Source organism: Neovison vison, chromosome 2 (assembly GCF_020171115.1).
Source record: "Neovison vison isolate M4711 chromosome 2, ASM_NN_V1, whole genome shotgun sequence".
Lineage (NCBI taxonomy): Eukaryota > Metazoa > Chordata > Mammalia > Carnivora > Mustelidae > Neogale > Neogale vison.
Window position 1 is genome coordinate 212173076 of NC_058092.1, and position 15279 is coordinate 212188354.

At 39.4% G+C, this 15279-nt stretch overlaps 1 protein-coding gene and 1 pseudogene across 1 annotated transcript in view; both read right to left on the reverse strand.

The window, feature by feature from the left end:
• Positions 1–262: 262 nt before the first annotated feature.
• LOC122899285 lies at positions 263–6433 on the reverse strand (annotated as a pseudogene).
• A 1446-nt stretch (positions 6434–7879) lies between these two features.
• ERLIN1 (ER lipid raft associated 1) overlaps positions 7880–15279 on the reverse strand; it is a 40461-nt gene continuing 33061 nt past the window's right edge. Inside the window, exons 10-12 of the mRNA XM_044240303.1 lie at positions 13715–13804; positions 12339–12418; positions 7880–10167 (exon numbers count right to left, since the gene is read on the reverse strand). Of these exons, the coding sequence (XP_044096238.1) occupies positions 9946–10167; positions 12339–12418; positions 13715–13804 (392 nt within the window). The 3' untranslated portion in view covers positions 7880–9945. The remainder of the gene's footprint in view (positions 10168–12338; positions 12419–13714; positions 13805–15279) is intronic.

Here is a 15279-nt window from a genome sequence, read left to right on the forward strand (position 1 = left end):
TTCTTTAGTAGATCATTGTTTGACAAAGTAACATCAATTTTTAAATACAATTTCATAAAGCATGATGGAGAAGAGAAATTTTTCATTATAATTAGAAAAGTCACAAAAAAATTTGCCAAGAAAAACAAAAGCCATTTTGAAAATAAACACAGTCCATGCCAAACTAGTATAAAATAAATCCAGGAGCCTTCAAAAGGAAAAAACTTTCTCTCCAATATTTTCTCTCCTTTTTATGCCTTCTGAAATGGGGAGACTCTCAAATTCAAAGGTTGCTGAGCTGTTCTGATTTGGCTCTTTTGGCATCTGTTTTTTCACCACTCTTGTCCTTCTTCCTTAACATCTACTCCCCCACCACCCAGTGTCCTTCTTGTCTTCTTTGGTTCTAGTTTTCTTTGCTCTTTCCTTATGATAGTCACATTTCTATGACCTCCTTTCCTTCATCCTCAGAATCTGAGAATCCCTCATCACAAGCTCTCTTTATCTGATATTCAAATAGAAATTTTCTTTTCTGATTCTTGTCCATCTTTATCTCTACTGTCTTCATGAATAACATCTTCCGGAATAGCTTTCATCTGGATGCCAGGTGCATGATGTAGCATGTGTAAATTTTCAAATAAATGCTGTTTTATCTTTTCCATATATTCCATAGGGTTCTGGCTTGTCCTGTTTGAAGGACTAATATACAGTTTGCAGTCTGGCCCAAAATACTCAAAGTAATCATTATATGGCAATTCACTGGGAACCTCACAATTGAAGGCAACTGTAGTCTTAATATGTCCAATATCAAGCAACATTACAGATTGTCTATCCACCTCCCCCAAGCATCAGTATTGGCATATTGAAAGTTTTTACCACTTCTACACATTTGGCATGACCTTTGACGGTCAGACTGAAGCAACCAAGTCTATCACCAAATAATGAGTCTGCACCACACTGTGACACCACAGCAATAGGTTGATATACCTCCATCACTTTCAGGATAATAGGCTTACAAAACTTCCCTGACTCATCATCCATACCATCTCTCATTGGAAAGTTGACAGCAGAATACAGACTATTCTGTACCGATATCCCTCATGTCTCCTCTTCCAGCTAAGTAGTCCCTATATTTTGGAATAATAGTCATTACACGATCTGTTGCATAAAAATCTTCTGGAGCACCATCACTGTGATGAATATCAGTAATAATACACAAGACTCTCTGATGATACTTCAGTAACTCAAGGATGGCAAGTACAATATCATTAACACAGCAGAATCCTAATTCTTCTGATTTCTTAGTATGATGGAATCCTCCAGCCCAGGTAACAGCCATGTTGGTTTGTTGTTGGTTTAACTTCACAGCCCCAAGCACCAACTGAGGGCTGACAAAACTTAGTCCATTGAACTCTGGACAATTATCTCCAACACTAAATTTCTGCATCTGCTTACTATATTCAGACATGTTATCTGGTCTTATTGAATATAAACATTTGATGTATTCAACATGTGGTATTTTGCCATTTCTTCACCAGTGGTTTTATGGGGACAGTGTATTTCCATTTTTTTATATAAGCCATAACTTCGCAGCAAGTTACAGAGCCATGAGGATTCTGAGGTTTCATGGGCTGATCCTGTCCATAATAATAATTTCGAGTATCACCATCATAGTAGTTGACTTTCTTCTTGCCACCTCCCTAACACTAGGCCATGAATTCCCGGACCACATCCAGCTCCCAGTTCTGGCTCTTGCTGCTCCTGCTGCTGGGTCTCAACCCAACTTGCAGGTGGCAAGTGCCACAGAAAAGGGCTGGCTGGTGGTTGGAGAGAAAAGAGTGATGGAAGGATCGAAAGCACCTAGTATATACAGTAAAATATTGACAGTGATTATCTCTGTAGGGTGTTTATTTATTTTGCTTTTTTCATTTTCCACTTTTTATGATAAACACCTATTATCATTGTAATTAGAAGCAAAATATATCAACCGTTACATTTGAAAATACAAATCAAATCAAATCAAATGATTAGATAACAAGGAAAAAAAATGTGTACTGACCAATCCTAAATTATTTTTATGAACTTATGGAAAACAGTAACTGGGAGCCAACTAGCTCCTGCACAGAGGCAAGGGTATATGGGGCTCTAAATTTCAGAGGGGAAGAAAGAAGATTAAATGGTCAAGGTCTTTTTGATGGTCCCTGGCTCTAGGAATCAGAAAATTAATAATGATTAATAGTTTACAAAAAAGAAAAGAACTTGCACATTTTGTTTTAGAAGTCTGTATTACAAAGGGGAGATCAACAAAAGTTGGCAAAAGCAAATTCCTTTGTCATCTGGTAATACATGATACCTGATTTGGATTGCCCTTCTTTGCTTTCTTTAAAAACCTGCATTGTACTCAATTACCAAACAACAAAATAGTTCCTGGAGGACCTATCTGATCTTACTGGTGTACATACTTAAATGGTTTCATCCAGATTTGGAGAGTTATAACAATTTGATTTGATTGACTTTCCTATCACCAGTAGATTACTGAGTTATACCATAAATTCAGTGAAGCTAAAAACTGTCCGGAATGTGCATGTGTATGACTTGTGTGGATTTATTTGTATTTGCCATGGAAAAAAGGCACAAAGTATTCTATTTACCTGAAGCTGCTATTTTTATCCAAAAAGTGTCCTGGATCAAACTTCTCTGGATTGGGAAACTCCTTGCCATTGAAAAAAACTAAAGACAGTAATGCAATACAATAGTGCCCTGGAACCAAGAAATGGAGAGTGGAATGTTACTCTATCACACTTATCCTTGGTTTATAAAAAAAAAAAAAAAAAACACACCACCACCACCACCTAACACTCTTAATTACAGTGGATTGAACAGGACTGAGCACTCTTAAACTAGCCTCATGAGTGGTTTTCTAGAGTTATGGCTGTTTTACACACACACTCTGATACATTACCTTTTACTGAATAATAAGATGGTTGTCAGTGGGAAGAACAATATTATGGTCAATGTGTAATAATCAATTCTTGAAAAGCTAAGGTTTGTAACCCATTTTGTCTAGACAACAAACTTTACTGGAATTGCTGCCTCAAATTAGGAGCTTACATGTCACAATATTTTTCTTTCTGAATCCAGATATGAATGGAAGAAAATGAGATATGAAATTACTGACTCAAACCCCACTTCCCTCACTTGTAAAATGGGGTGGGGCAACCAAACAACAGGCTTTCTTCTTTTTTCACAAAAAGTTTTGAGGATTAAATGACAAAATAGTAACAATAACCACAATTTACATTGGGCCCTTCACATTTACCTGACACTGCACTTAGTTTCTTAGAAATCTCATTTAATCTTCACTTCAACCATGTCTAGTAGGCTCTCTTTGTTCATATGGTATAAACAAGGAAACTGACATTTAGAAAGAAGAAATAATTTGAGGTTAGACTTTTAGCAAGTGGAATGGTTAGAACTTGAACCAGGTTCTGATTATAAAAGCATTCCTACCACTTAAGCAAAAGCTTCCTTTTTCCATATTTACTTTATTTTGCATTTCCCCTAAACATTATTTTACAATGATTTGAGTAGGTAATACATGCACATGGTATAAAATATAAGAAAATGTACAAAGGGTGAAAAGTGAAAATGAATCTACTTCTCCTATATTCTTTTGGTTTCTTTATTTCTTTATGTAATCACTGTTATGCACTTATGATATATCCTTTGGGAGATAGTTTACAGATTAAAAAAAAAAAGACATATATATACATCCCCCACTATTTTCACTCAAATAGCAGCATCCTAAGGTATTCTGTCACTTGCTTAGTATTCTATTTTATTGAAATAAGGCAATTTAAAAAAAAGATTTTATTTATTTATTTCACACACACACACACACACAGAGATATCACAAGTAGGCAGAAAGGCAGGCAGAGAGAGAGAAGGGGATGCAGGCTCCCTGCTGAGCAGAGAGCCCAATGTGGGGCTTGATCCCAGGAACGTGGGATCATGACCCGAGCCAAAGGCAGAGGCTTTAATCCACTGAGCCACCCAGACACCCAAAATAAGGGAATTTTAAAAACTCTTTTAAAATGAACACTCAAGAGATCTTCCCATCTTTAAATATCACAAATATTGCTATGATGAATACTCTTATTTGGGGGGAGGTTCATGAAGGATAAATTCTCAGTAATGAAATGCTTTTTAAATTTTGTTTTGAATTTTGATGAATACTTGCCACATTGCCTTCCACAGAGGTATTTTACAGTTTACATATTAACATTCTCTGTATATATACTTGAGCCACCAAGAATAAATTTTCATGTAAGATGTGAGCTAGGGATATATATTATTTCCAACTCCCCCTGAATTTTGTGAACTCTATTGAATAATCCATATTTTCCCTCTAGGTTACAAGGAAAAAGGCTCCTTTATCATGTACTAAGCTTCCATATGGAATTGTTTATTTTTTATACTTTAATTGACCTACTAAAGCTATAGTACTCAGGTTCAATAACTGTGATTTTAAGATTTTATTTGAGAGACAGAGTGAGCAGGGGGAGGAGCAAAGGGAGAGGGACAAGCAGACTCTGCACTGAGCATGAAGATGGATGTTGGGCTTGGTCCCACAACTCTGAGATCATGACCTGAGCAGAAATCAGGAGTCGGACATTTAACCAACTGAGCCACCCAGGTGCCCCAGTAACTGTGACTTCATATTTTAACATTAGGTAGGGCTATTGTGACTCTTCTTTTAAAACTTTCCCTATCAAGTTCGGGATGTTAGTTTAGCTCCAAAAACTACCTGGTTGATATTTTTACTGAAATTTCATAAATGTGTAGATTGATTTTGGGATAACTGCTCTCTCTTCCTTCCCACAGAATAAGTCAATTTATTAAAAATCTTACATCCTCTCTTTGTTTCAAGTTTTCTCTATAGATCTTGAAACTTCTTGCTTATTCCCAAGTATTTTATCCTGGCTTTTAATTAATAAAAACTGGACTTCATTATATTTTTAAGTTTTATTTTATATAGGGTAGCAATTGTTTGTTTTAAAATAATAAACTTGTGGGGCACCTGGGTGGCTCAGTTGTTTAAGTGTCTGACTCTTGATTTTGGCTCAGGTCACGATCTCAGGGTCATGAGATCGAGCCCTGTGTTGCTTGGGCTCCTTGCTCAGCTTGGAGTCTACTTGAGATTCTCTCCTTCTCCTTTGGTCCCTCGCACTCATCCTCTCTAAAATAAATAAATAAAATATTTAATAAATTTGTACCTAACTACTGAATGCTATTTTTGCAATCATTTTTAGGAAATTTTCTTGTACTTTACAGGTACAATTGTATCGTCTACAAATATGCCTCCTTTGGGGCGCCTGGGTGGCTCAGTGGGTTAAATGCCTTCGGCTCAGGATCCTGGGATGAGCCCCGCATTGGGCTCTCTGCTCAGTAGGGAGCCTGCTTCCCCCTCTCTCTCTGCCTGCCTCTTTGCCTACTTGTGATCTCTGTCAAATAAATAAATAAAATCTTTTAAAAAAAATGCCTCCTTTAAAATTTTATTTCATTCCCTTTTTCTAATTCTAGTAATGGTAGATAGACTTGTTTTATTCCTGATACAATGGTGATCCTTTTAGTCTTTCATCAATTAGCCTGATTTGAGAAATGTTTTCTCTGGCTAGGGAGGTATTCACCCATTCCCATTTTATTAAGGGTTTAAAAAGTTTAAAAATGGATGTTAATTATCAAAGCCATTTTCTATACGAACAAGACATCATGTGATTGCTCCTAAATTCTACTAACATGATGCTTTGGAGTGGCAGCGGGAGAGGGAGAACAAGAATCTTAAGCAGGCTCCATGCCCAGCGCAGAGCCCAACAGTGGGCTCTATTTCACAACCCTGAGATCATGACCGGAACTGAAATGAAGACTCAAACACTTAACTGACTGAGCCACTCAGGCGCCCCTACATGGTTAATTTTACTAGATTTCCTAGTGTTAGACTATTCCTGTGTTACTGATTATCTTCATTTGGTGGTAATGTAGTATTTTTAATGTGATGCTAGACTGTTAGTAGACTTTTGCACTGATATTTTTAAGATTGGTAGCTACTTCTCTTTTGTAGTATTTTGGTCAGGCTTGGCACCTTTTCCTCCCCTTCTATTCTTTAGAACTGTTTAAATGTAAAACCCAACTCCTTAATCACTACAAAAAACTGACTACATCTTCAGTGCGCCTGTTGATGTTTTGGTAAATGCAAAGTGCTCTACGAATATTAACTGTTAGAAGCTCCAAGATCCCAAATGTTGTGCTATGTGATGTCCTCGAGGAGAATTTGGGTTAAAGAAGGTTGACGCTTGGACTGATTACCTTAGAGCTACAATCACATTTTCTATCTCTTCTTCCTTTTTAAAATCCATCATGATAAAGATATGATGAGATCCTCATTACTGGAAATCATTGCCCCTTTATACATCCTCTATGAGAGTGGGATGGGGCCTTGGATGGGGCCTAGATCAGCCTCCCCCAGTTTAGGAAGACAAAAATGCACCCCAACAATCACCATGCAGAAATCATTATGCAAACTGCATAAAAATATGTTGCTGAAACCAATGAAGAGCCCTGTGAAGATGTAAACAAGTTCAGAGATGTTAGGTAACTTCCCATGGTTACAAATTAAGTCCTCACACAAATACTCTACCCTAATTTCTAGGTCTTTCTTTTTTCCCCCAATATTCACTTTCCTGCATTTCACATTCATCCTTTTCTTCTTTTGTGCAACAAAACTGACACTGACCAACTCATATGGGCCAGGCATGAGCAACAGATACCAGCCCAAGAAAGAGCAGAATCACAGTCCCTGCCCCTAGAGAGCTGAACATTTGTGAATAAAGACATCAAACAGGTAAAGTGACGTGTGTGAAATGTTCTAAGGCAGAAATGTGAACTGCTGACCTGAGCCAACAGTTTAGCGTGACCTGTCTGAAGAAGTGAAGATTTATCAGGAGTTAGCAAAGGAAAGTCGGAGTTACAAGGGGAAAAAATTAGCCAGGTTGATAGAACACTATATTTAAAGGGACGCAGAGATGGTACACTCAAGGACTCAGGCTAGAGAGGTCTGTGGGGGCCAGATCACAAACAGCCTTCTATTGCACACATTTGGGACTTATCACCAAGCAAGCAGAGATCACAACTTCTAATTCACAAAATTCCTCTTCTATAGCAATAGGCAGAAATCACTTAGTTCTAAATCACTTCATTTTAATACCCACCCAGACCTACTGGATAATTGGTTTGAATGAGTTAAAATTTCCCTGGTCTGCAGCAGCAAACATAGAATACTATGGGGTTGGAGCCCACGGGAACCCAAGTAAAGGGCTCCTGTCCTCAAAACTCCCAATTACCAAGCCCCACTGCCCAACAACATTGTGGAATTATTTCCCAGAAAGGAAAGGTTGAGAGGTGGGTAGACGAGGTCCAGCCCTGGCTCTTGGACTAACATTTGAATTGGTGACAGTAGTTACATCATACCACTGCCAGTTATAATTTGTACCGTTTGTCCTTCCTCTGCCTTAGTATAACTGCCCCACCTCCTCCCTCCCTTTGTAGACAGCCTCCGAAGGGCACCATGCTCCAGCCTCCCTCTTTCCTCTTCTGCTGCTGACCACATCCCACCAAGAATCAGAACATTCCTAGTTAAATTCTGTGTCAGGAAGAGTGGAAACCCTGCTTTCAAAATTCCTATAGCTGGGAAGCAGTAGTCTGAGAAGAGTATAAGAAACACCTCTACAGTTGAGTGAAACTAGTAAATAAACTGGCTACCTAGTCAGAATGGGCAAGACAGCCTTAGGAATATGTTTGAGACAAGAGAAAATAATGGGAGACATAAGGAAAAAATACAAATCACTGATAGTAAAATAATTTTATTTGGTTTCTTTTTTTTTTTTAAAAAAGGTAGCAATTCACATATAAATTTAGACTTCAAGATTACAGTGTATATTTGCCAAAAGGAACATCCCTGCAGGAGGGATAGACTTAGAGCCTGAGCGAGCACTGGGAAACACTCCACGGAGAGTTTAAGTGGAAGTAGTTTCTTTACAACTTTGTAACACTAGTTCCCTGTTCCTCAACTCTGCCACCGGGGGCTTGTAAGAAAACCCCCATCCATCACTTTGGGGCAACAGCTTTCAGCTCATGGGAATAGGAAACATCTCTAGGAATGAAAGCACAAAGGTCAATGACCCAAATTTCCCACAACAATCATTATCTATCTGCAGCAACAATACATGACAGGTGAAGAGTTTATTCTTACAGTTCAAAGGTTCTTTAAAGGAGGGCTAAAGAACACAAGATCCATTCATAAAGAGAGTGCATATAATAAGCAAAAATAAAAAAGGATTCTCTCCATTATTACAAATGCCTCTCTAGTATAAGGCCCAGGGAAAAGACCCACTCAAATTTGGGATTCCTTCCCCATAGAAAGTGTTTGGCACAACCCGCAAGCTGTCATGAGACTGACAGGACTGACAGCGGAAAGATTTCTGGAAAGTGGTCCCATGACTTCTGTCTGGCTTAACCACAGTATACATGAAAGGTGTCTTAATAAGCTGCACAAACTCAGGCCTAACTATGGGGCACACTGTTTCAGGAAAGCTAATCCGAAGGGAAAAAAGGCCCAGATGAGATAGGTCTCCCATAGCCACAGGCTTACTCATAACTCAGTCTGTCATCCTCTCATGGGAGATTAAATCCCCTGGCTGCCCAGAAAGTCAGTGGAATCCTGACTTCCTAGGGAGGGTGAAAGCTGGAGAACTTTGATTTCAGCATCTCAGAGGCAGGGGGGGAAAATAAACAAGACAAAGATGACCAAAGATGCTAAGTTACTCTGTTCCATACTATGTAGGCTCCAGAAGAACAATATTGAGGAGAATCAGTGTGCTAGTAACCATGACAGCCCTAGGACATGGCCTTCAGGCAGAGGTACCGGGGCAAATAAATGTACCCCAAATCCAGTTTTAAAAATGAAAACTTCCTGCAGCTATGATACAATACTGTGCAGTGAACAGCGGGGAATTATATGCTGCCCTTAGTTCTGGTTAAAGCCCTGCCCTGCTCTTGGCCAGCCAGAGCTGAGAGGTGACATATAAGGAGTTGTCTGTGGCTAAAAACCAGGCACCTGAGTTATGAATGGCCTGGGGCAGTAATGCAGTCATCATCCAATGGAGGGGAATGCAGGGCCCCAGAGCTTTGGTTCAAAGCAAAGGTTTCATCTCACCCAGAACTTCAAGCCAAGCTCTATCTCCGAGGCTACTAATGCAATAACTGGTGATTAGGAATCCCTGGTTGGGTGGCAAGGTACATATATCCCAGCAGGCCAACTCAACTATAGGAAAATAAAAAGGTGCAAATAGTATCAAGTAAATTGTTGCTCAAGTGGAAGATTATTTCCTGGAGAACTTCAGCGGACTAGATGCTAATCACATGGATGAATGCTGGGACTGAACCCCACAGAGAGAGCCGGGCCCCAGGTGTGATCGATCTTCTTCACACTTACCGCATCCGGGCCATCTTCTCTGGCCTCCTATGTCTTGAATGGCTGAGCACACGTTTCCCCGGGGACCAATGTAAACATTATTCAATAGATCTCAGCTTAGAAAAACACAGCTTGTTATATACTTAATGTCTTACATTCCAGTGCAGGCAGTATCTTAGCATCAGACTTTCCCTCATTCATGAGTATCAGTTCAGAAAGGAACACACACAGGATACTTGATAAAACTGTGGCTGAAAAGACATCTGGGTGCCAGACAACTGGCTCTATCCTGCAATCGGCTGATAAACCAGGGCTACCACAGGAGAGGCAGAACAGATGGAGCACAGGTTCTCTGTGAATCAGAAGTGTTGTATAACCATTGTTCCCACTTAACCCCTTGGGTCACATTCTGATATGGGAGTACATTTCCACCCCTTGCATCAACCTGTGCTCTCCTTGTTTTGGATGGGGCTCTCTCCAGAGGGTTCAAGAGCCTCCTTAGAGAGGAGAGAACTTTTTCTTCCAGTCCTAACATCTGAATATTTCGAAGCACAAGAGGAGTCCATGAACATGCTAGGGATGTTGCTGCCAAAGTAGATCTTACTGTTAGAAGCAATGGCCTGGTACCTTTTGAGCTCCAGATACTCCGGGGTCAATTTGTGCTGTGTGGGGGCAAACAAGAACAAAGGAATCAGGACACTTTGGTCCAATAGTCGTCTCTTTCCTTACACGCATTTTCCCCACTGCTCTCCTGCATCACTACTCAACTCTGACTCATCGCCCATGACCTTCTCTCAACTTTAACTTTAAAGTTAAGAATGTGACTCACATTCACAGCCGTATTTTAGACGTAAAGTTCCTTAAACAAGTTCCTGTCCTAATACAGGAAGAAGCTGTTCATTTTTAATAAAAAAAAAAAGGATGGAGGAGGTGAGTTTTGGGAACAATGATAACTACGAATATTTCTATAGTGACTTAAAGCCTATAAAATGTTTTTGTATCTACTTTCTTATTTCATCTAGCTGAGTTCAACCTGGAATCAGCCTGGAATCTCTGCAGGTTCTCTTAAGCGGTAAACAGGTCAACAGATGAGAGTGGCAGAGCTTCAAAGGGGCTGGGCTCAGAACCTTATAATCAACCATCCATGATTCTGCTTTTCTTGACCACATTCTAAAAGTAGAAAAAGACCTCAAGAAATTACCTAGTCTGGCCTCATGCCCCTACTTAGAAGCTGGTTGTTAAAACTGACTATAATGAACAGGTTTGTCAATCAAACAGATCTTTCTCCCTATCACAGTTTTTAGTTCTTTAAATTTAAATCATGGTGCCATGATACATCCAACCAAAATCTCTCTGGGCTTAATCAAAACTTATTCCTAATATTCCCTAGAATATTCTTTCCCCAAAGCCTCTGGGAACCTTTCCTAGTAATCCTTTCCATATCTCAAATCCCCTGCCTGTCCTATAGACCCTTCATAGACCCCCACACCTTCCACTCCTTGGGTCTACACTCTCTGCTGAAATACTCATCAAATCTGGTCACAGAGCATAACCAAATTACTTTCTAATGCCTTACTACTATAGGTCATTATCTGATAGCATTTTTCAAAATGGCATAAAACTGCTGTCCCTTTCAGCACAAGGCTAATTTCAGTGACAAAGTCTCAATACTTGTGTGCCTAGCCAGCTTCTCCTATGACAGATCTGAATTGCTAGTTTTATATACAAGTTTCTCACCTTGTCTCCATCTTGGCCAAATTCCATTCTGTTTCTATAAAGTTGTGTCTCCTCTAATATGTTAAATTTACTTCTAAATTTATACCAGATTTCAAAGTATTGACAACTTCCATTCTATAAATCTACCATGTCTTATCATTTCATCTGTAACCACAGTATGTTGTTCCTTTCTAAACTGAAAGAATTTAAGACCTGTCTATACTTTCAATCTTGACTCTAATCCTTTAAACCACACCAAACACAATGGACCTCCTTCTCAACTCTTTCAATATTCTAATCTGTTTTGCAATTAAAAACTTTATAAACCTTGGTCATATTCTTCCCTTCATAGAATACCACAGGGCTTCTAGCTGCCTCTTCCTAATTCCTGCTAAGTAGGTCTATGTTCTCTAAACCTAGATTAACCCAAGTACTTTTACAAAAACTGCTCACCTGTATCACGCTCCTTTCTCAAATTATCACACATCAAGTTCCTCACAACTATATTATTTTTAAACCCAGTAAACAAGCAGTACTCAGGGGCATTTGAAAGCGTATGCTGCAGGGAGTACTACTGATGCTTAGCAGGCAAGGGTCAGGGATGCAAAATAGCCCGTAATATGTAAGACAGTCTTCAACAATGAAAAAGTATCCCATCTCAAAATGCCAGGGAAGTTGATGAGAAACACTACACTCAATACGCTTAGCATTTATACAAAAAAGCTACCTTACCTGGAAAGCAACTCTAAATGGACTTTACTCTTCTCCTGTTACTCCTGTCATTCCATGAGAAGACCCTTACCTTTCCTGGTTACTGAGCCCTGTGATACGGCACTATGGACGGATGACTTATGGTATTTGACCTGTGTTTACATATCTGCCTTTGTCCTAGCTCCCCACTTCTACTAGGAACTATACAAAGTTCTCTCCCCAATGAGTGTGCAATATGTCTTGATAAATGATTGGCTGTTTTTAGAGAGTGTGATGGTAACTACCTTTCCTTGACACTGGACAGATCACCTCTATCACAATACAGCCTCCCCCTCCCAAACCCCAACCCCAAGGAAAAGCAAAATCCCAAACACTCTATTATTAGGAGTGGCAGAGAGCCAGTCACCTTATTTGAGGTGGCATATTTGTGTGCAGCATAATACTCAGCATCTGCCTTCGCCTTCTCTCGGGCCAGGAATGCAGCATCTAGCAAGCAAAATAGAGTTAGGGTGTTTAAAACAAAGGAAAGTTGTAATCCATTTCGTCAGCTGGGTTAGAGTTCAGATTTTATGATAAGTAGGGGTCTCTTTCTCTACTGCCTAATATTTTGATCACTTTATTTTTTAAAGATTTTATTCTTTTAAGTAATTTCTACATCCAGTATGGGGCTCGAACTTACAACCCCAAAAGCAAGTCACATGCTCCACTGACTAGCCAGCCAAGGTACTCCTTGATCACATAAAGGCATTTATCAACAAGTTTTCAAATCCCAGTCCCCAGACACACTCTTCTCAAAGTGGAATACTCTTGTCAACATCAAAGAACTCTCAGATCATCAGAGTCTACTTCATTTTGTTCCTTCTTTCCTTTTTATCCTCAAAAAGCCTCACATCCGGGACGCCTGGGTGGCTCAGTTGGTTAAGCAGCTGCCTTCGGCTCAGGTCATGATCCCAGCGTCCTGGGATCGAGTCCCGCATCGGGCTCCTTGCTCTGCAGGGAGCCTGCTTCTCCCTCTGCCTCTGCCTGCCACTCTGTCTGCCTGTGCTTGCTCTCTCGCCCTCTCTCTCTGATACATAAATAAATAAAATCTAAACAAACAAACAAACAAACAAACAAAAAAACAACTTCTTAAAAAAAAAAAAAGCCTCACATCCTACCCAGGCTCTAGGCTTCAAGTAAAATAATGAAGTCCAGATATAAAATCTCTGCTCTATTTATTGCACCGTCTGTACCCCCTCCAAATTTGATCCAGAATTAGTTAATGCAGAATGACAGGAAGTAGTAGTATAAGAAAAGAGGCTGAATGTCTGGTCTTCAAGACTGGGCTCAGAACATCAACATCTCACTATAGGAAATCAAGGAGTTTGAGAGCCTCTGTGAAAACTGGGGCTTATTTTTTTCCTTAATTTTTTGGTTATTTTTGTTGCTGTTGTTGCCAGGTAGAAAAGAAACCGGTAGTGGTGGGGTTTCTTATCTTACATGTTCCTTACAACTGGTTATAAGTAATTCTCATACTTTGCCTGAGAACAAAGTGGTAGCTAATAAGCCACAACTTAAGGACAGAAAATGAAAGGATGAGTTATTTATAGTCACAAACCAAACCAAGAGCTGAACACATATTGGTAATTTTTTATAAAAATTTGTCTGGGGTATGAAGGCAGCCACATCTTCCAGACCAGAGTATTCTGTCTCTGGCTCTCCCGCCTACCACAATTAAGAGCCCGATCTCTGAGGCAGAGAAGTAGTTTGGGACAGTCAGAGCCTCTTTTCTCCCTGATGTACCTTCAATTTCAGAAATGCGCTTTTCAGTTTCTTTTTCCATCACCTTCTGCTGAAACCGAATTTTTGCCACCTGTGCAATCTTCTCTGCTTCTATAATTATATACAAAAGAAGACACATTCAAAAATATTTCTCTAGTTCCAGAAATATTTAGAATAAGCAGCATATTGTCATAACATTTATACAATTTTTATGGGCTGTTTCATTAAGTTTTATCCCCCCAGACTAAACTACTCAACAGAAAAAAGGGAATTTATTTCCTATTTCACTGTTCTGTTGACAGAGCTAGTTTTGTGGAAAAAGGGAGTACAAAAGGTTTCATTCCTTCATGGTATACACAGCAACAGTCCACAAGCTAATGGGAAAAATGATACTTCATGAAAGTACTCAGAACAAAAAAAAGAGCAACATAAATGCAATGCAACACAGAACAATCTTATAAAATGTCAGGATAAAGAAAGGTAAGTTAAACCAAGAAAGGCCTTCTGGAAGAATTCCTAAAGAAAATAATGGACATGACCTAGGAGATCATGGCAGAAGGCATAAAGACAAGAAGAATGAATGAAGTCACAATGAAAAGGTGATTATGGAGGCAGCCAACAAGGGAAGACAACAAATAATTAGAATAGAAAGAAGGCTAGATGACTCCCATCTTCAGCAATGGGCTAAAGAATTTTAATATACTCAGGATCAACTTGATTGATGGTTAAGTTACCATCAGGGAAATGACAAAATGAAAATAATATCAGAGAAGTATAATTCTGACTGCTGCTGAACATGAAAGTGAAAGCAGGCTAATTCTTCTGACTCTGTGAAAATAAGTGTTGGGGATGAACAAGTTAGCTGCAGCAGGAAAAAACCAAACACCCTCAAGTAAACTAGAGGCCTAACCAAAGGATCCAGGACCAGGGAGGAAAGATTCTAAATACACTTTCAATTCAATCACCACAATTCTTGAAGAATAATTCTCAATTCTCCTTTTCAGCCAGAGGGTTAGTATTTTAACACATCTTATCTCTGGCCCTTGGGGGAAGTGCATAGCAGGAAAAAAATTTCCAAGCGGCTTCCTATTTCCAGAAGACCCAGTATCCTTTAGCAACAACTCCAGCACATACTTCCCTATTTCCTCATTAGCTTAAAATCAACCTATATCACACCACCCTCCAAACAGACTACAATGTTCAACTGGACTAGAAACATACTTATAAGCTGAAACTCAAGATAAAACTTGAATTAACAGGTAAGGCATCTGGAGCCTACAGCTAGGATCCAGAGAATGGTGTAGCTAGGACCCAGAGAATGGTGTCTCAACATAGAGAAACTGCTGCGGTTATCCCGTCTAACACTGCTCTCTCACATGCAGAGATAAACCAGTAAAGAGCATGAGCAGACTTAACAGTTCTAGAAAAATGGTGGAGTAGGCTTAGAAAACCCTTTAGGTAACAACACTTTTAAGTCCTAGACAAAATTTAACAATTTTTTTTTTTAAAATGCATGGTTAAGATCACAAGAAAGGAGGAGAGATCCTCAAGAAACATAAACAAAGGGAGAGCTGAGAGCCAGTAGA